The sequence below is a fragment of the Astatotilapia calliptera genome, chromosome 18 (assembly GCF_964374335.1).
Source record: "Astatotilapia calliptera chromosome 18, fAstCal68.1, whole genome shotgun sequence".
In the NCBI taxonomy this organism is placed as follows: Eukaryota; Metazoa; Chordata; class Actinopteri; order Cichliformes; family Cichlidae; genus Astatotilapia; species Astatotilapia calliptera.
In genome coordinates this window covers 3,816,175-3,837,901 of record NC_137439.1, presented here as the reverse complement: position 1 = coordinate 3,837,901, position 21,727 = coordinate 3,816,175, and the positions used below count along the sequence as shown (strand labels likewise).

Genomic DNA, 21,727 nt, shown 5'->3' with positions numbered 1-21,727 from the left:
GGAAATGTGCGATTTCCCATGAAATGACGCTGCTCTGAAAGCAACAACATGTTCAGTCTGCCATTAAAACACAAGTGAAACATAAATAATTTGAGTCGTGAGATGTGAAGATGCTTTTAGCCTCTTAGATCCAGATCAATAGCAGTCAATCTTAAAATCTGGAGGCAAATAAATGGACTTCTGTGGAAGTCATTTCCTGTTCGCCGCTAAAACCTCTTCTTGATTCGCAGGAAGTGATGCATTAGACACGCACAGCTGGTTTGATGGAAGACGTCTGTCAAACCGGTGAAGATCAGACTCTTCAGTGGAAATGAACGAAGAGGAGCAGAAACAATCCGAGTCGTCGTCTCTGTCAGCAGCAAGTGCACGCCACCATCTCCCAATCAAAACCCATCGACTTGTCTTCAAAGACGTCGAGCCTGGTCGGGTCATTATGTCCCTGTAAGACTGCTGGAGATGATTTTTGGAAATGATTCTCCCCCCACCTCCCTGCTTCCATCATTACACCCAAAACAACCTTATTTTAATGGATATGAAGGTTTGAATTCAATACGGAAACAAAACAAAATATAAAAATAAAATGATTTTAATCTACAGAAATTGTGAGTTAAAGACGTCCTGACACTAACCCCCAAAACTACTGTTTGGACCTCAGCGAGGACGGCAGCAGGATCTGGGGCTTCCAGAAGGAAGCAGCGACTGAGCAGATTGAGTGATTCAGGCCAAAGTGTTGGCACTGTGGTCTCACAGTCAGAGGGTTTGAACCCACGCAGGGTCCCTCTGTGTGCAGTTTGCATGATTTCCCCAAACTCAGGAGAACTCCTGCGTGCAGGTGTCTCATGAAAGAGATTCTTCACCTCAAAAGTTTCACTTCCTGGTCAAACAAAGACTCACACAGCAGATATGCTTCCCGCAGGTGGCTGGGAAAATAGTTCAAAGTCTGATTTTTAAATACTTCTTAAAAGGAATCTCCAAAGTCCAGATGTTTTCTCAGGAACATCTGGACTGATGTGGCTGCTCCCACAGAAACTCTGGAAATTCAGACCTTTCTGAGGAGCGCAGTTTAATAAATAAATCTGGAAATGGACCGCATGTGTAAGTGTGTAAACTGCAATCTGTTACATACGTCACTGGCAGGGCCTATTTATACATCGCTGCACCGTTTCTCACGTCAGCTTCGTCCACCTGCATGAAAACATCAGTAAAAACGGCGAGTGTTCGGTGCTCGAGGTAAAAGTCATCAACATGTGTAAGAGCACGAAGAATCAACCTGATACACCTGAAGAGCGGCTGCACTCTTTCAGCCACTGACGTGTTCTCGCTGAAGCGTCACAGCTGCGACTGACTGCACGCAGGAAGCGAGGTTGGTTTAAATGGGTCACAGGACGAGAGGCGCCGCGGCCTCCATAAAGGAACCAGCTTTTGTGCATCTGTGGGCTCAAACTGCCAGCTGACACTTTATCGAATCCTGATGCTGAAAAGACCATAAATCCACTCAGATCACAGCGCCGAGCCTCTCACTCCAAACAAGCACCAAAACTGCAGACGAGCTTTAAAAAGAAGCTCGCCTGATGTGTCTGCCATGACTGAATCACTCTCACCCCGTGGAGTCTGCTGTGACTGCTGTTTGGAGTTACTGATTGCTAATGAGCGCTCGTCACGACTAATTATCTGCACAGTCTCTGACTCCACTTGCTTCAGCCTGCAAGCGTCTGATCGGGCGGTTTAACCCACGGGTCCACACCAACCGTTAAAAGGTCGCACGTACTCGACGAAAACACCCGTCACTGATTCGAAGAAAGTAAGAGAATTAAAGAGAACAGATGCTGTTTGACATCATGGATCAGTGACGTCGTGTAAAAGATGCGTATTTAAACTCAAGCCGCCATCTTTTCTTAAACCTGTTCAGGTAGTTTCTGGTGACTGACGTAGGAATGCATTAATCCAACGTTTTCCCAGCGTCCTGACTGTGAGGAACAGACCGGGAATTGATACGCAGCGATCCCACAACATCGGTCTATCCTGACTCAACAAGCAGGATCAGATTTTGGTCGTATCGGCTGATCAGATGTAGGATGTGTCGTTTACGTCAGCGGTCCCCAACCTTTTTTGCGCCACGGACCGGTTTATGCCCGACAATATTTTCACGGACCGGCCTTTAAGGTGTCGCAGATAAATACAACAAAATAAAACTAGTACTGGTACCGAAAAAAAGAAGATTTATTCATAACACACGTGAAAAGACCCAGGAAAACAGAGTAAACGATAAAAACGATAACAAAATAACGCTGAAAACCGATAAAAACCCTGAAAACCATACATTTCACACCTGAGCCTCAACTCTGGCGGCCCGGTACCAAACGACTCACGGACCGGTACAGGTCCGAGGCCCGGGGGTTGGGGACCGCTGGTTTACGTCACCATGCATGTTAGCCACAACAACAGCTTTTCTCTGAGTGTCTGCAAACTGTTGCTCTCTGTCGCCCTCTAATGGAAGCTTTTACTGCAGGAACTGCAGCATTTACTCCACCACCTTCATCTACTTCTTGATAGCTCCACCCAGACTCATGTGAGGAGCAGTAAAGGGAGGTGCACTCACACTGAGAGGAGGAAACCAGCACGACTGTAAAAAGTGATGCATCAGGCTACTTTCAGCTGCTCCCTGAAGCCTGGATTTGACCGTGTTGTGGACGCGGACACCACGGACCCGGCAGCCAAGTATTCAGTCCTGTTATACTTCTCTGAAGACAAATGAATTAACATGAAAATACACAAATAAATGTGGTCAGTGACAACAGGCCAAGCTATGATAACGACACCACCCGTCAGCAGCAGTGCACCGTATCACAGGATGGAGGAAGCTAACAGCGAGGGCGTGTCTTTTGTTCGAGTTGTTCGTGGCGTGTTGGTCTGTTCTCGCAGTTTGCAACTTCCTGTGTTTCCAGCAGGTTGAATTTATCTATATAAATATTAATAAAAGTATGCCGGATGGTATGAATCTTCCATCTGTGTTTACGCAGCTCGTGTCATGTGACGTCTTTACAGCCAATCACGCTTGCTGTTTACTGTAAATACACACTGTGGACTTCATTACGACCTCCTGTTGGTTGAGCAGATTGACGGAAATTTGCTGATTTTGCTCTGCTGAAGATTTTTCTAATCGGCCTTCGAGTCTTACCCGGGTCACAGCTTTCCTGCACAGGAAATTGATCTGCGACCAAAATAAAAGCACTAAAACTACAGCACTACTAATTAAACCTGATCTGGTCCCAACCAACAGCATTTTAAGAAGATAAATGATGAGAAGTGATGCATTTATTCCCTCTACAAGGACGTTTCACTCATTGTGCAGTGACAAAACTACTCAAACATCTCTGCCTGTGGATGTCTTTACTCAAACATGAGGTTTCACTCTGACGAAGGACCGAGGACGGCGGCTGCACCGGGAGAGACAAATGTGCCAATAAAGTGTGACATTAATCTCGTTCAGCCTGGATTCAGACAGTAATTTGCTGAGGTTTCAGATAATTATGCACAGCAGTTTCCTGCCAGGGTAAAAATAGCTTTTTGCACGTTCAGCAAAAATCAGGGAAGATTAAGATGGAATTGGAAACTCGTCATCTTCCTTTTGTTTCAGTCTGACACAAATCAGAAAGCCGAGCTGGAGAATGTATCGTCCATTTAACCATCTACGTTTTAAGCTCTGTGTATTCCTTTCAGGTCACATAGTATTTATTCAAATTAAAGGTTTTTCAAGCTCTCCGGGGTTCAAACTTCTTTCTAAACTTTGTTCAGACTTGATTCGGAGCCTAGTTTCAGGTTTGAGTCAGTTTGAAAACATCCGTATGAGAAAATGATGAAACACAAGTACACAACATCTCATCTGGGTTTAATGTGACACTGAGTGGTTTTCAGCTTTGTGAGAGCTGTTCGACCGAAAAGCAGGGAAACGGCTCAGCATCAGGTGACGGAAACACAGACGAGATGGTTTTGGATGAGCTGGAGCAGAAAAGCAGCCCACAAGTTCTCCTAACATGTGAAAAATCCTTTGCGTCCATCATCCTGGTCTAAACTGCAGCAGTCGGATCAGCTGCTCGTTTCAGGATGTTTCATTTACACGGTTTTGACAGAGTTTAGAGGAGGAGGGCTGCAAGATGGCCTCCACCTGCAGAGCAGCGTGTGATCCTTCGAGCGATATGAAAGCATGAAAATCACAAACACTGACAGGACAAGGTTTTCATCTGAAGGAGATGATTTCCACCCACAGACACGGCTGCTGTCGTTGCTTTTCTAGTAAAAGAAAACAACATCAAAATCCAGGAGAAGCGAAGAGAGAGTGAGAGAGAGAGAGCATGGCATCAAACAGAAAGATGCATACAGCAGTGCATTGTGGGACGGAGCCCTCTTGTCAGGCTTGTCTGGATGCCAGGCCGAGGCCAAAGATCACCACCGACCTGCCACCAAAACTGCTGATGTCAAACATCTCGCGTTTCCCTCGCTCTCTTTCTCTGCTTTCACACATGCTCGCTCGCCCGGGCTCGCAGCCTCCACTCTGGATCTGATTTCACTCTCTCCACTGCGTTGTTATGGAAACCAAAATTTGGGTATTACATCACTTCAGCTCTGTGATGGTAGCTGTGGTCCGATACTGCAACCTTTGCTCACAGTGTCGCCTCCAGAGGCAGAAACAAGGACCTGAGTCACGTTCAGCATTTAAACTTTAGTTGAGTCCAGAGAAGAGATGAGCCACGATTAGCTTCACTCATCAATAACTGAAATCGGATCAATATTTGTCCGGACAACTGCCCCAGTTCTCCTCAGTGCTCTACAAACAGGTTAGAGTGCTGAGCTGGTTTGAAGCTTCCTCCCAAACATGCCACACGTCCGGCTTTGTTCTGGTTCAAGTCTGGTTTCAAGCTCAGTTTAGACTTATTTCACACTGGTTTCAGATGTTTTGGATTTAAATGTTTCAAATCTGCTTTCAAACTTTCAAACTAGATTAAACTTGAGTTGAACCTTGGTTCAGACTACTTTCATCCTTGGATTAAACTTAGGATAAACTTTGTTTCCAGATTATTTTTAGATTGGTTTCAAACTTGTCTTAGACCTGTTTTGAACTTTTTTGCTAAAGCATATACTTAGGGCTGGACCAGGTGACCCTGAATCCTCCCTTAGTTATGCTGCAATAGACGTAGGCTGCCGGGGGATTCCCATGATGCATTGAGTTTTTCCTTTCCAGTCACCTTTCTCACTCACTATGTATTAACAGACCTCTCTGCATTGAATCATATCTGTTATTAACCTCTGTCTCTCTTCCACAGCATGTCTTTATCCTGTCTTCCTTCTCTCACCCCAACCAATCACAGCAGATGGCCCCGCCCCTCCCTGAGCCTGGTTCTGCTGGAGGTTTCTTCCTGTTAAAAGAGAGTTTTTCCTTCCCACTGTCGCCAAAGTGCTTGCTCATAGATTGTTGGGTTTTTCTCTGTATGTATGAAGCGCCTTGAGGCGACTTTTGTTGTGATTTGGCGCTATATAAATAAAATTGAATTGAACTTAAGTTCAGACCTTGTTTATACTTGGACTCCACCTTAGCTGGGTCTTGTTTAGAGTTTCTTTTTTAGTCTTATTCTCAGTCTTGGTTAAAGGACTTGTTTTGGAATAGGTACCAGACTTGGTTGAGATTATTTTCCATCTTTATTTTGACTTGTTTTCAGACTTGGTTATTTTGGAGTACCTGATGCTTCTCGGGTTGGTCTGAGTCTAAAACCTTTGCACGGTTCTGCATGTTAACATTACTCAGACTGTTTGTAGGAGACAGGAAACTCTTTACATGGAAGGACAAAGGCACCATTTTCCATCAAGCTTGGAAAGTTCTGCAGGTAATCGAGTGGTGACGTCAGACTGCAGTGTTTACATGAGCGAAGCTTAGACAACATTAGACACCAACGGCTACAGTCGTGCATAAAGTGTTAAACCTGAATGTGTTGCAGTATCACATAAAAATGAATAATCTGAATGAATAAATGTTTGTTTTTCTGTTAACAGACCTGCCACAACAAGTTTTTCCAGGACACGACTAAACGCAACGTCCCAAGCAGGTAGAATTCTGAGTGTTTTTGTGGTTTTCCGACAGCGGATCCTCCTCTTCGTGTCTGCGTTTTTCCCCTCTTTCTTTATCGCAGTCCATCCATCTGCTTCTGCTCTTTAATCCTCGTCCCACTTCCCCATACATGTGTCACGTTGAAGTGTTGCCTATGCATCAGAATCTGTGGGTGAAGTGTGTGAGTAATGCTTCCCCTGCTGTCAGCCCGAACAGCTGAAGTGCCCTTGAGCAAGACACTTAACACCCAGTGAGCTGCAGCAGAGCTTTAAACCAGCAGCTGGTCGACATCTGTGACACATTCACATTAAATGATTGTGCTGGTCGCCTCGTCGCCATTCGTATCCGCCCCATAGATGCACCCGCAGTGACATCACCTATCGGTCTGTAAAAACGAGCGTTTCAAAATCGCCATCTTAGCGTTTGGAAGTCCGGGTATGATGAGTGAGGGGAGAAGCTGATTATGAAGCCACATGCTGATTGGCTAACCAGCCAGAATGACTAAATATGACCCGAAATGAGGGATTAAGACCATAAACTCCTCAGGAAGGTGTTTACAGAGGGGCTCACGGCTGTTTTACCTTCTGCAGGAACACAAGTCTTTCTGCAATCAGAGCTGTCGCCCCCTGGTGGCCTTTAAACATCACTCAGGTTTAATGCATTTAACTCATCAGCTTCACTTTTCAGATCCTTTTTCAGAAGCTGAATCCGTCTTACACGCCATCTATTACGCTGCCACATTCCCAACATCAACTAACAACAGAGACCAGTGAACATCAAAAATGGCCGACTGTTACAGAGAACATGTTTACGTGTTTTTTAAATGACGTGAGTGAGACATTTTTCCAGCACTGAATAAAATTTAGGTTTTAATGTCATGCCAGGTAAATTCCTTTTTTCCTTTTCTGTTGATTGGATGAAAGAAGACAGTTTCCCCCAAATACAGCAGAATATCTAACAGAATCCTATTCTAATGTAGTTCTATTGGTATCTCGTTACACAGAGAGTTTTGGTTTAGTTTCACCACAGTTACTCTGGATACCCTCCATGACATCAGCCTGTCTGCAGGGCTGAAGGCCACCAGAGTCAAGGATCAGTCGGCTGATTAAAAACATGAAAACAAGTTTTGTTTCATCAAAGTTCGACACGGTAAACAGAGCACGTGAAATCGAACGAAATCGATCTGGCGACCTGAACTGAAACCAATTTTTCCTTCATCTGCGACTCGCTGCAGGCAAAGTTTCCTCGCTTTCTAATTTATGAGCTTCATTTGAACTTATAGACATCAACAACTCCAACATGCAGAGCCAGTCCCACAGTTACAAACGTTCAAGGTTCCTGAATGTCCTCAAGCAGCTGGTTAAAGGAAGAAAAGGCTGCTGGGAGCCATTTTCACTGGTGGCTTTATCGTCATGGTGATGTAGTCCATGTTTGTGACAGCAGGACAACGTGTTGGTTTCCAACACACGTAACTTCACATGGAAATCTCAGGCTTGCAGTGAGTGTTTTGATCCAACCGTCTGCAGCAGGTGAGGACACGGTTCACCTGCCCGCAGGCTGAACTCGCCGAGGCCCCGGAGCTACGGACCAGGAGGGAGGAGGCGGAGCCTCTCTGCAAGATGACCGAGTCACTGGAGAGACATCTGATTGTTGTTTACTTTGTACAATAATCCAAAACACCTGGATTATTATAACTCCTGAAATTTCAAATGGTCAAACAGAGTTTTATGTGTATTTAAATGGAGTAAACTGCCCCTTTGATGAGTCTTCACATTTATGTAAAGTCACGTGTCAGTTTGGACGCGCATGTTTCAGTCCACCGTTTCTGTATTCGCCACTTCCTGTCACACCACCCCCAACACCAGAGGTCCCCTTCTTTCCTTTTTCACACGTCACTTCCTGCTCTGACACCAGCCGCCCATATGGAGCGGCCATATTGGGAGATGCATATGTCGTGTTGCTGAGAAAGCACGCGTCCTGCCAGTGGAGCACGAGATTCGCCACGAGTCAGTCTCTTGGGCTTGTTTTATCACATAGTAGCAAAAATAAACTGGAGTCAGGAGGACGGGTTTCCCCCCTGAGTTCAGACTCTCAGGCAGGACCATCTGTCTGAGCACACCAGAGGGTTAAGATCTTTTAACGAAGGATTATATGTAATAGAAAGTCAGCAGGAATAAAATAATGTTTCATATTATTAAATTAGGGCAACCTGGACTTCTAGTGAATATTTTAGCCCCAAATATTAACATTTGGAAGAATTTTTTTTTTTTTTTATTCGCATCAGCTACGAGAATAAATAAGAGAAAGTCATTTCTTCACTGATCCATCAGGTAATCTTGGCCCAATAAACAATAGGAAGAAGAAACCAGCCGGTGCTATCTTGTTGTTTGTGGCTGCAGATGTTGAGTTTGTACCTCTGGCTGCTAAATAAAAGCTCTCGTTTGGAACAACGGTGAATTGTGAGAACAAACAAAAGGTGTTTTCCTGGAGCTGCGATCCTCTGTCGTTCTGGCAGCTCTGTCAGCATCCGTGAGACCCGAGAGCTGAAGTGTGTCCAAACAAGGAGCAAAAATAAAAAGAATATTTATTACAGTCAGCTTCGCCTGGATTCATTACTGCCCGGCAGATTTTTACTGCAGAGGTGAAACCTTCACCCAAACTAACAACAGGCCCTTTTTACAGCTCGTGGACGCTGTTACGCAACCTGAAAACAGCCACAACTCAGCATTAGGTTATTCATGTAGAAGCTTCCTGCTGTTCTGGAATCTGGAGATTTCCCAGGAAGCATCTGCAGGTCCAAGTGTGGCAACATTTACCTGAAAAGCTAAAGTAACCGCCTCAGTCGTCTGCTGCTGATTGGATTTAACAACAAACTAAACCATCGGTTTGCTTCTTGACTGTAAACAGATTATTAATCCGGTTCAATGAATAAAACACATTTTCTGATGTTTCACAGGCTCATAAAGACGAGTTTAAGACCTCAGCTTTGAAAATACAAATTCCTTCTTATGAAGGTACCGACTGCAGTACAATGAGATTCAAACAGAGCTGCACTTACGAATGAAGAGCAAGCAAGACTCTTACACCAGCCTTCTTTCAGCTTTCCCATTACAGTGGTGAGATTAACCCGGATGAGCACAGCCATGTGATCGAAACACAACAAAGATCACTTTGTTACTGGTTAGGAAGCAGGGTGGTCGTTTTTCGCCCAAAGTGATCCAAATTTGAAAAGTAAACACCTGTAATCATATAAAACTGGCAACATAAAAGCCTGAAGACGTGACCACGCAGACAACCTGCAGTGAAGTGAAACAGAGGCAGTACTGCAAGGCTGGTGATAAACATCGTCCCAAACATCGCGTTTCACAAGCTTGTTAATGTAGTTTTAGGCATAAATTAAATTCAGGAATTCGTCTTCTGAGTAGTCAGCAGCATTCCTCACACCGTGTGCAGGAGGACAAAAAGAAGGAGATCCAACAGTTTTTCTGGAAATGTTTGCAGACCAAACAAGATTTGAGGCGACGTTTCAGGTTTCAATCGCAGCTAAATGACGGTAAAATACCTTTTTGACCTCAAAACACAAAAATATGTTTGCGACAGACCCAAGATGCAGAAACACATTTACACCTGTCCGATCCAGGACGCGATCAAGTCAGCGCGTCCACATTTAATCGGGTTATTCCCTGATCAGCGTGATGTCACACAGAACTCTGACCTCTGACCCCCACACCTGCAGCAGGTAAGTTACGCCTTTGTCACATTGACTCAGCAGGAATAACATGAAAGGGTCTATGTGGATGTTTTTTAATGTAGTAGATTCTTGACTCAAAGTCGTGTCCCAGCACGACTTTGAGTCAAACAATCAGATTCGTCACATCGGAGTGATTTCAAAACTACAGGAAGTGCTTTAAAACCAAAGACGCCTCTTAAACCAGGAGGACGAGAACAGGACAGAGTTCATGCAGGTGCTGCCTGCTGCCTCTCCACAGCAACGTCTTTGAAGACACGCTGGATATAAAACTGGGAATCTGCACTTCAGGGCTTCAGCAGTGGAGGGAATCATCTCGCCACTCACACCAGAGACCTCAATTCAACTCCCCCCTGGGACAGATTTAGGTTATTGATTGATCCGCTATTAATCATCATTAACAGTAATGGTTTGGTTATGTTTGGGCAATAAAACCAGTTGGTTATGGTTAGAAAATTAAACTAGTTGCTCAGGTTTAGAGAAAGATCCCAGAGACAGTTGATTTACAGTGGTTTTCACGTTTTCTTAGTTGCCACGGTGACACATCCCCTCTGAAGAGTCTGCACATCTGGCTGCAGATGTGAAGCGTACCTCCTGAAAGATATTAACTTCAAATCTGACTGTTATGAAAAAGAAATCTGTGTCCATGTCTTCAAACAAACAGGTGATTTTTTTTGTGTTCTGGTCGTTCTTCAGATCACGGTTAAACAAACGAGCCGCCGCCTCAGAAGCAGCCGTCAGCCGCAGGATGCTGAGTAGGGATGGGTATCGTTTAGGTTTTATCCGATACCGGTGCCAAACCGGTACTTTTGAAACGGTGCCGGTGCTTAAACGGTGCTCGAATCGGTGCTTAAACAATGGAAAACACAAACTGTCCTAAAACTTCTCATGTTTAACTGTTTTCTGTAAAAAGATAACAATGTTAGTCTTCTCTGCAGCTATAGGGGGTTTATGGCATCACTCTTGGCTGGAAGCAGTGCTTAAACAAGGGAAAAACACAAACTTTGTCCAAAAACTTCTCATGTTTAGCTGTTTTCCACTTTTTCTTTGGTCATTTTAGCCTTTTAAGCCAGGGTGAAGGGAGTATCTGACATCAAACAAGAGGACAGCCGCATGTAACTACGATGTTTGCTAGTTCACCTTACATAAATAACCATACTTTTAAAAAAAGCACCGAAATGTGCGCTGCTTTTCGGTCTGGTTACTACCGTTTATGTCAGAACCGATACCGGTACCCATCCCTAATGCTGAGGCCTCTGTGCACGCTGGGATCTTTTCTCTGGACAGGAATCGGTCACGGACGTGCCCGACTGTCGGCCGTCTTTTCAGCACAGACACCTGCTCAGCAGCACGCACTATGACTCACCTGCTGCCTGGTTTTTGTGTTTTTACATAAATAAAAATATTTCCATCACAAATCAAAATTTTAAAATTAGCAGGGCTCAAGAAAAGTAAAGAAGAGCTCCTTTACTTTTGTCCACATTCACTCTGGTCTCATTTATTCATTTATGCAGTTTTTTCTGTTTTATTGTGATTTGAATTTTAAAACTGAATTGAATAATCGTGATTATGTGATTGTAAGTTGAGCAGAAAAGTCCAACACTGCACGGGAAACAAAGATGCTGACGGTCACTCGGACCATCACTGAACGAGTCCCCCGCTCACAGCGAGCTCAGAGTTTGGTAACACACTTCAGCACCATCAGCCACCTGCTGGAGCTCCACTTATGTAACTCTTGTGGGTTTAAGTGGTTTCAGAGGTTTGGAATCCACATTTAAACCCATCCACCACACAGAATACCTGCACAGGTGAAACCTCTCTCGCCCTCTCTCTCTCTCTCACACACACACACACACACCAGAGAAACGATCCAGCAGCTGAAGCCTGCTGAGCGCTTACATAACCAGCAGCTACAGCGACATACAAGAGGAAGCTTTTCATTTCCAGCAGCAATATTAAGTTACAGCCTCACCAGCTTCATTAAGGCCTGAAAACTGCTGAAACAAAGTGCGAACGGAGAGCCGAGGAGAGGATCTCTCTCCTCTCTCATCATTCAGATACTCACACGAACGCGTGGTAGAGCAGCGCCCATCCTCTCGGCCTCTCCAGCGCGTCGTAGATCAGGTTCTGGATCTTCCTCTTGCGGATGTTATTCCTCTTGGCCGGCCGGGCGTAGTTCAGGGGGGTCTTGGCCAGCAGCCCAATGCCGATGCCCTGGGAGCTCCGCTTGTAGTCATCCCGGCCCGGAGCCACCAACAGCAGGGCGCCATCCTTGTCCGCTCCTGTGGTGCTTTGGTCCAGTAAGTCCCCGGGCGGAGCGCCGGAGGGCTTCTTCTGCTCGTCCGAGCCGCTAACGACGGTCCTGGACCGGAGCCCCATGGTCAGTGCTGGATGCCCGGTGTGGGCAGCATGCCATGATCCGGGCGCTGGATCCGGAGACACCCCCCTCTCCTCAGCCGCGGGTCATTTAAGGATGTGGTCCCCGGCGCGAAGGGAGGTGCTCAGCAGTGTGACTGGAGAACGGGAGGAAAGGAGGAGTGATGGAGGGAGAGGAGACAGAAACGGAGCGTTACTACAGGAGAGCATCGGCATCTGGTACAGCAGCGCGAGGACAATGTGCGTAAAAACCGCGCATAACATGCACGCGCTGATCACCACGAGAACACACGGAGAGGTGAGGCCGACGCGGAGTGGGATATAAACCCACTAATGCGCAAAAACAGCTCCTTTTCCCGGGAACACAGTCTCCGTGTAACGCAGTCTCCGTGTAACGCGACACGAGGCGAAAACACACCTGATCACACCGGGCGATCCCATCAATCAATAATCTGTAAAATAGAGCAACAATTGCCCACTTCCCAAAGAGCCAGCACTCCCCCATAAACACACACACACGGGATAGACAAAGACCTGGCGACACACACACACACACACACACACACACACACACACACACACACACACACACACACACACACACACACGGAATCAGAGAGCGCTAACACCACCGAGCCCTACCGGCAGCGCATCCCGGCCATGGCTTCTGTCTCCGGGGCTCCCAGCCTCCATCCACCTGCAGAGGAAGCGGTGCTGAGGCGGAGGAGGAAGAAGAGGGGGAGGAGGAGGAGGATGGAGACGGAGGATGAAGAGCAGAGATGCTGCGCGAAGGAGGTCGATACTGAAACTGAAGCGGAGGAGAAGCAGCAGGGAGGAAGATGAGAGAGAGGGAGAGAGAGGGAGGCTTTCAGCAGCAGCAACGCAAACGCCCCGAGCGCGCGCACTCACACATCCAGGCATGCATACGTGCACGCGCTCAAGAAAGCGTCCACCTTCGCGTATTCAGGAGGAAAACGCGCCTGTAAACACAGGTAGATGCAGGCAGACGCGCGCACGACAATCCGCTCAGTCATGTAGAAGTGCACGCGCCTGTGTGCACATGCATGTGCAGGGAAACGGGCTCTTTATTTCAGAGGCAAAACAGAAAAACAGAGTTACATAAAGACGAAGCTTCCGCTCCTTAAAGGGTTAAAAAACAACGGACACACGGAGCGGACTTCAGATTCTTTAGAAACATCATTTAAAGCGCAAATCTCACCACTGACCTTTGCTTGATGGGTTTACGTTTTCTGAAAGTTGGACTTTTTGTAAAATTTCAATAAAATCAGAATGAAGTGTCTTTAAATTTTCCTGTATGGCTGCGATAGCATGTCAGCTGTTGTTTTCTGCGTTTCAGTCCAGAGGCCAGGAGGGGTCAGAGGCTCTGCCTGCCAATATTTGTTGTTTGAAAGTCAAAAAGCTCAGATAAAAGAAAGAAAGGACGCAGAAAACAAGCAGAGAGAAGCAACAAACCCCACAAAACCGAGTCCATAGAAAACAAAAATCCGCAAGGAGACAAAAATAACTACAAAAAAAGATTCAAATTAACCACCGAAGCAAAAAACACAGCAAATCAGTTTAAACCTTGAAAACTAAAAAGTCTTCAAAGTGAAGCAAAAACAACCTGCTGATGCCAAATAACCACAAAGACCTAAAACAATCTCACAGAGACGCTAAAAGCCACAAGCTGATGAACTAATGCAGAAAGAGCACAGAGGGAGGTAAGACCGATCAAATTCGCCCCTTTTCCATCAAAGCGATCCCACTGAGAAAACACTCAGTGGTTTTAAGTCAAATGTAAACAAGAACCACTGGGAAACATTATGCGTACAACAAAAATGTCAACAATGGAAGAACAGAACATAAAAAAGTGAGACAGCTGGTGTTTTATTATCCAGCTCTTACATTTCAGGTGATCTTTGATTTGTTAGTTTGCTGTTCTTAGACATTGTTGTGTTTCCATTCTGTTCCTCTGTGTTAGGTAGGCTGTCTTATTTCCTGTGTTATTTTGGCAGCCTGCGTTGTGTTTATCTTAATAACGTTCAGCTGTGTTTAGGTCCCGCCCACTTCCTCTTCCCTCATTATCTCTCATCTCCGTCTTCCTTCTTTTCTCCTGTTGTGATGTTGAGTTTCTAGTGATGTGCACAACTACTCGACTAGAAACTAATCATCCTTTTGTCCCTGGTCAGTACCTGATGTATTAGTCATGCAATCAAATTAATATTTAAATTGATGCCCAAATGCCAAAGTTGTTGTGTCCTAAATGCTATGTAACCATCTGCCACCAGATGGAGCTGCAGCTCCGACATTGCTGTAGAAACATGTAGGGAGCATCTTTTTGTTAAACCTGTCACTGCTCTGTATTTTAAAAGGCAAAAGAGCAAGATTAAATGTAAGTGGCAGAAATTAGCTTCCTGTGAAGGGTGGATGGGCTCCTCAGAGTGAGGAGTCCAGCTCCTCGGAAGGGCTCAGACTGCAGCCACTACTGCTCCACATTGAAAGGAGGCAGTGGAGGTGGTGGCCTGCTGGATGAGGTGTCCCAGGCAAGTGAAATGCTTGGAGTTGTTGTTTTATCATTTTATTAAAATAGTTGTTATGAACTGTAGAACAGTGTGTATTATTTGTAATGTACAACAATGCGCTACACAAAGATTTTTCAATGTTAATTTGCCGTATTTTAAAAATATGTGAACATCTATTGTAGTGTTGATATTTTCATATTTATTTAAGTGTTTTTCTTCTCCACTATCTGTTTGGAGTTTAACGCTCATCGTTCACAATGCACGATGCCGTGCAGCTACGCAGCGTGATTCGTTACCGAAGAACGTAATAAGTCACCAGGAACACTTCCTGTTTTATTTTGAAATCTGTTTTACCTTCTGATTTGTTCCTGTTCCACCTGTCTCAGTTCACACACTCGCTCTCAGTGTAGTTGTTTAGCGTTGGAGCCGCCGCTCCTGTTCTTCTTCTGTGTTCTCGGCTTGTGTTGGACTTTCTTGGTTTGACTACGTTTCTGCCTTCGCTGGCTGCCCAGGTGTGGATGACTCCTGCCTTCTGGATTTTCCTCTGCTTCCATCTCTCCTGATTTGGATCCCTCTCCTTGACCGTTACACTTCTCACCTTAAATGCCCTAACCTCCTGTTAGTAAAGCTTCCTGATGATTGATTCTCAAACCTTTTGAAATGTATGCTGGATCTTAAACAGAGAACCAGCAATGTGTGGGAGGAGACGCTATTGACCACAGAGTGTTCACAAGGCCGCACGGCGGCAGATTCTATCATAATAAAACACCTTTCTGTGAGTCTGCGATATGTTACGGCACCATTTGCTGCTTTACAGCATCTGCCATTGTAATTTGAAGCATGAAGTCAGCAGCTGCAGAGAGTTTGTAGCAGCAGCTTCCTGAGAGCATCGCCTTCAGCCCCCACAACCAGCTGCTTCTTCTGCACACATAGAAGTTTCTCTTCTGTTTTTAAACCAGGCGCCATCCAGGGAAGTCGTGTCAGGTCAGGTTATTCATAAGCACATATAAAAACAGCACAAGTGCGGCACAGCTGAATGGAATAAAACAGAGCAGCTGTGTCTTTACGCGAGGTTTAAAGATGTTGGTGACGTCCTAATTTGAAGGAGCAGACAGTTCCAGAGTTTAAGTGAAGCTACAGCAGAGCCTGATTCCAAAATAAAAGCTTTAGCAATAAGCAAAAGTGGATGAAACAAAGGTAGGGACTAGTTTCTCACAGTGAGCAGACGAGTGAACATTTTTAATCTTCACAAGGCTTCCTGTCCTAAATCCTTAACTAACCAGAACGCATGAGCAGAGTGCTCTTGTTTTATGAGCTTAGTCACCTTCCTGTGTGAGAACGCGTATCGTTTGTTTATTTGTCTTTTTCATTTACCAGCCGAGTGCTACTTTCACTTTACATTTAATTCAGTGAACTTTAATTGAGTGAAGACAGAAAATACTCTCCACAGTGTGGGGCAGCACATCGTAACACTGTGAGCTCATTTTATCACAAAGGTCGATTTAGAAAGATTTTCAGGTGTTCAGGAGGCTTCAGGTGTTTGAAGGAACGCGTGAACGTCCATATGTGTCATCGGCTCTGCAGCTCAGCCTCCGCCGTCTCCCGCTGTCTACTCTGAGATTCTCTGCACATTACCGACACCGTGAATCTGCTGACTCCTCTCAGATTTTGACATTTCTTTGCAGAAAAGCTGAGAAGTTCCTCTGAAAGCAGAAGCAGGCGTCAGTGTTGAATATTAATGATTCTGGTCCCACATGGATCCACTTCTAAAATATACAAAGTTGCAGGTTTGGCCTGAGGACATAATAAGTGAGAAGAGGTGATAACAAGAGGACACTTTGATACCTCAGACGTCACTTTATTGTTCAGGTCAACTTGTACATGTGTGAAGGCACCACTAATCCAGGAGCCACGTTTACTTTCACAGACTCACACTAACACTGTTACCATTAACTACATGCAAAACTACAAAACGAGGACTGAGGTTTATTTAAACGCTGATGAGCACGGCCTGGACTGCACAAGAAAGGATGGAAAGAAACACAAAACTGCATAAGGTGGAAGCAGGAAGACTGGATGAAGTGATGAAGACAAGGACGAGTGAATTTACAGATGGCTGAAAACAACTTTCAGCCATACATTTCAGGTTATCCCAGAATTTTGACGTCCAGCTGAAAATTCTGAGAAAATAACTTGAAGTTGAAAAAGTCATTAGAAATGTCAAGTTCTCTGAGATTAAAACTTGGCTACGCCTGGCAAATATTATTTTATTCATTTATTTATTGTCAGTGGTGGAAACGCAAAACAGACAATCCAGCAATGAAAGGACTGCATCTGGGATAAAGAGCTACTCCTAACCTTCAAAGTAAAAACAGGAGAAACTAAAATACAACACTGACACAAGAAAACTAACAAGAAACAAAAAAACATCTTTGTGGCCTGGGAAAACCAGGGGTGTCAAACATGAGGCCCGGGAGCCAGAATCAGCCCGGCAAAGCATCCAATCAGGATGGACAGTGTTAGGAAATTTGAAGGAGGGCAGAAATTTTGGACTTTTAACTGCAATTTCCTACATTTTTACAACTTTTCCTACAGACACAGACCTCGTCCTCATACTATTTTAAATAACAACTACGCGATTAAACGATTTGTTTTTCTACCTGCTGTTTTGACAGTATAAAGGACATCTTCTCTGAATGAACAAAACTTTTCTGTCATTTCTTAAATTTGAGGCCCAGAGAGTCGTGCTGAGAGATTTCTCTCATTTACTGCAGCAGCATTACTGCGTCATGTGCAAACACACAGGCACGCTGCTGAAACTGCTCTTCTGTTTCCTATATTCAGGATTTACCAGTGAAACTTGTTTACACATCTCTGGTTTAAATGTTGTTTCTAAGAAATCTTTGATTTTGATTCTTTGATTTCAATTATTTTATGATTTTTAGGTTGTAGTTGTTAGTTGTTGTCCACTACAGAGCCGTAAGCTTGAGAACACAACACACGTCTCGTTGTTGCCTCCAAAGAGCACAAAGTCGGAGCTCTGCAGCGTTCTGTCTCTTTCAGGTCATTTTTCGGTCATTTGATGTGATGATCATGAAATGAGCAGGAAATGTGAACTCTGATGACGCAGTTCGGCTGTTTGATGCATCAGCCTGCACGTACACTAACGCAGACACACGACCGAGGCCTGGATCCTGGAAATATCTGCAGTGGAAATGTGGATGTGCAGGGAAGAACAATGAGACAAAGTCAGAGCCGCTCTTTCCAGGAAGGAGTCCTGTGTTTGACCACACAAAGGCTAACAGGATTTACCCAGAAGAACAGAGCAATCTTAAAATAGATTGATTGCACGTCTTGGTGGCCTTTAGTATTTCTGCTTAATTGGTAACGGTCGTCGGATTTGACTAATTATCTGTATGAAAAACGGCCGAACGAGTCTCTAATTGAAAAAGCAATAATTTGACTCCAGCTGTCTGCTGCTGTACAGGACGGTCCGCTGCTTCCCAGCTCCGGGTGGACAGATGGGAATCAGACCATAAAGCTTAGAAGAAAATGGATTTTCCTGATGGTCTTTCCTTTTTTTAGCTTTCAACTCCATTAAATCCTCCAGTGAAGTGAGTTACAGCCTCTTTGCCCTAATCTTCTTCAGGAAACTGCGAGGCCTTTTCAGAAGCCTCTCCTGCCTGCGGGATTCAAACCTGTGACCTCCTGGTCACAGCCAGGTATTTAGGCAGGAGCAGATTGACGACGCTTGGCTGAACATTTCAAAGCTCCCTGCAAGTGTCAGTTTGTGGGTGTGAGGTGTCTGGTGATGGACGAAGGCTCCGATCAATACTTGTGTCCGTGAATGGAAGAAGATTTGTCATCCATGTAATTTTACAGGCTCAGAATAGCACGCCGTCCCCGAGCAGAGACCATCCATCCTGCAGGCGGCTGACAGCTGGAGTTATGTGATGATGCAGCAGCATGGTGGGAACCTGAAGTGCCCTGCAGCATGAATGTTTGGACACATCGTTTAAAGTAAAATAAAACGCAGATATGTCGCTTTAAACATGGCCACACACAGACTGTATGTAGAAGATGGACATAGCTGCAGTGATGTCACAGTTTAATTTCTGTGGTCCAGATGTGAGCGTTGTGGCTGTTGCTACATCAGATTGTTGGAATTAGATTAGAAATTCAGATTTTTCTGCACTCATGTGAAAAAGCCTTCTTCCTGTTCCCGCATTTCACAATAAAAGTCCCCAACAAATAAACTCCACACCTGCTGCAGTTAAAGAAACAATTTGCAGATCCTGCAGATTTCAGGATTTAAAATAAAAATATTTTCTGTAGTGTTACACATTATGTAGAGGAGGACTTCATAATGTTTAATAGATGTAATAATAAAAACTGTTACTGTAAAAGTCACTTTAGATATTTCTATCAGCGTGTACTGCATTGGTTGAAAGTCTGAGATGAATGCTTCTGATTATCTGAGACAAGTTTAATAAAAACTCTGACATCTTCCTCTTCTCCTCCTGCACTGAAACTCCATCTTCATCATCCTTTGTCCAGCAGCCTCTGCTCTCCCTCCTCTGCACATGTCCAAACATATCAGCCTCACCTCTCCACCTGAGCTGTCCCTCTGATGCGACTGAGCACCTTCAGCTCTGCCTCTTCTTGTCATTGATGTTTTCTTGCTGTGAGTTTTCACTCTTCTTATCAAATACAGGAAATAGTGAAAGATAAAGCATGTCCAAACCTGTACCAACCATCAGTACTGTACATTTCAACATTTAAACACACTCAGAGACGGAATCAAGAGTTACTGCTCCGCAAGAAATAAACTTCAAGCTGAAAGCAAACATGTGTGTGACACATATGCGATGCTGAGGTGAACATAATGCACGGATCTCAGGCAGCAGTAATTTTACTGTCACCGTTTCACGTCAGTCAGCGAAGTTTCTAAGAAAAGTATCTTAACAGCAGACAAATGTCATATTTTCAGATCCTTTGATATCCAGTAGAGACACGTCACCATAGAAACCAGGAAAACTGTCTTCTCCAGCCTCCAAATGTGGACTTTTGTTGTGCTTTAGAAGCAGAAAATCTCAGTTTGTGTCCACAAACCTGAATCTGAACACACAAGATGAGGCCGCACAATTTTAATGCATGACAGGAAGTCGGCAGTCAGTGGTGACACACTGACCATATCTGGACGGGTGGGCGGAGTTATCAGCTAACACTAGCTTGGGCATAAAGAGTACAGTTGGCACAGACAGACACCTGCTAATGAATCGCGAACAGACTAAAATAAAAGTTTAACTGTGGAAACTGAAGCTCAGACTTTGGCAGCCGTGTTTAATCAGGGTTTCTGAACAGTAACACTGTAATGAGTCACAGCCGGGTGAATATCTGCCTGTTTACAGTCAAAATTATCCTCCGTAACGTTGAGCTGAAGCCAGAAACACGCTGAGGCTGTTGCTGTTTCCAGATGAGCAGCTTGCATTTCACGATAAACCTGATATGAAACGTCCTCGTGCGGCTCCACGTCTCCGCCGTCCTCCGGGGTCTTGGACTCATCACCTGTCAGGTGCAGCAGACGATTTTTCTGTTTTATTCTGCACCCTCCCCTCAGCTTTCATGTCTGAGAGCTGCAGGCACTGAGGTGGAGCCGACCAGTGTTCGGGCCCACAGAGACCTCCAGAATGGACCTGTTCTTTCCTCCCCCGTCCTCCATGAAAACACCTCTTACAGCGATGGAGCAGCGATGGATGAAAACTGAAAAGCCACGTCACCGTTTCAAACTGCTCGTTGGTTCATGCCAGACCTGAAGGCTTTTTATCAACAGAGGAAGTCAGGTCAATCCCACTCTTCTTGAGACTTCTGTCATAAATAAGGAAAACTGTATGTACGTTCACAGTCTGTGTCTGTGGAGCGGTGACAAATTAAAGGAAAAACCTTGAATGGGTGACCTGTGCAGTGAGAGGGTTTTTTGCTGGCAGGGCGTCCTGAGTGATGGCCTCTGTCCTCACTGATGAAGTATTTCCACCCTGATGGAGCGGTCCCCCTCCACAGGACGCGAGGGCTCACTGACTGGTGTGATGAAGATGATGTGGATCATATGCTTGGGCCTTCGCAGACCTCGGGCCACCCACAGCGACTCTGAGCAAGGCGTTTGTCAGAAATCCAGCCGCTGAATAATTAAAGGTGTTACAGGCTGCTGTGTCATATCTGCATGATGTGGCAGACTCTTCAGCTGCACAGACAAAGAGAGGAGGGGGCGGTCGGGAAACTGAGCAGAGTCACTTTATTTAGCTTTATGTGGACAATGATGACTGTTGTTGTTTTAAATTACGGCGCTGAGATGAGATACAAAGACCAAAAAACGTTTATTTCTGCTGTAAAGTTGGACAATTTAACTCTGAGGGTCTGACTCACTGCCTCAAGTGGAGATCACAGGAACTGCAGTTTGGAGGTTAATACACATATTGGGAAAATCTGTGCTAGATAAAAATGACTGTCAGCTGCCAGCAGATTTATCTTTGGTATAAATTTATTTAGGTTATTTTCAGAAGAACTGGGATTGTTAGTAACTTCATGATCTCTGCGGTGTAGGACCAGCGGCTCAGGCTGGTGCTGTAAAGTTGTGGAGATATTTTCTTGGCCTTCTTAGAAGCAGCTGAGCATCGTTTAAAAGCTGACCATCTCCATCTCTTTATGACCACAATGCGCTCATCTCATTGTGGACATGCTCCTGATCCAGGCCTGTGCTTCACCGACAGGGTGGGGTTGGGTGTTCTCGGCCAACAGCTTCAGTCGGCGGCACTGATGTTGAGCGTTCACTGATGTCTGTGAACACCGGCTTCAGAGTGCCACGCCCACCTTTAATAAACCAATCAGCTGTAACTAAAAGCTGCCGTTTGGCTTTCTAAGAGATAAAAATAAGACTGAGAAATGGACAGACACTTTAAACGTGTCTCACAGAATAAATTTTCT

General features: G+C 45.0%; 2 protein-coding genes across 6 annotated transcripts in view; both read right to left on the bottom strand.

Annotated features, from left to right (window-relative positions):
- Positions 1 to 14,261, bottom strand: part of kcnq3 (potassium voltage-gated channel, KQT-like subfamily, member 3) — a 116,622-nt gene extending 102,361 nt beyond the window's left edge. The window contains exons 1-2 of one of the 2 annotated variants that reach the window (XM_026149175.2): positions 14,130 to 14,261; positions 11,914 to 12,361 (exon numbers count right to left, since the gene is read on the bottom strand). In XM_026149175.2, the coding sequence (XP_026004960.2) occupies positions 11,914 to 12,227 (314 nt within the window). In that variant the 5' untranslated portion in view covers positions 12,228 to 12,361; positions 14,130 to 14,261. The remainder of the gene's footprint in view (positions 1 to 11,913; positions 12,362 to 14,129) is intronic. The other variant, XM_026149178.2, reaches the window with a different exon arrangement.
- A 1,947-nt stretch (positions 14,262 to 16,208) lies between these two features.
- The window catches only part of dnaaf11 (dynein axonemal assembly factor 11), a 42,211-nt gene continuing 36,692 nt past the window's right edge, over positions 16,209 to 21,727 (bottom strand). For 2 of the 4 annotated variants that reach the window (XM_026149264.2, XM_080292822.1), the window contains one exon: positions 16,215 to 16,449. In XM_026149264.2, the coding sequence (XP_026005049.2) occupies positions 16,356 to 16,449 (94 nt within the window). In that variant the 3' untranslated portion in view covers positions 16,215 to 16,355. Of the gene's footprint in view, positions 16,450 to 21,727 lie in introns of all 4 variants that reach the window. The other 2 variants (XM_080292820.1, XM_080292819.1) reach the window with 2 other exon arrangements.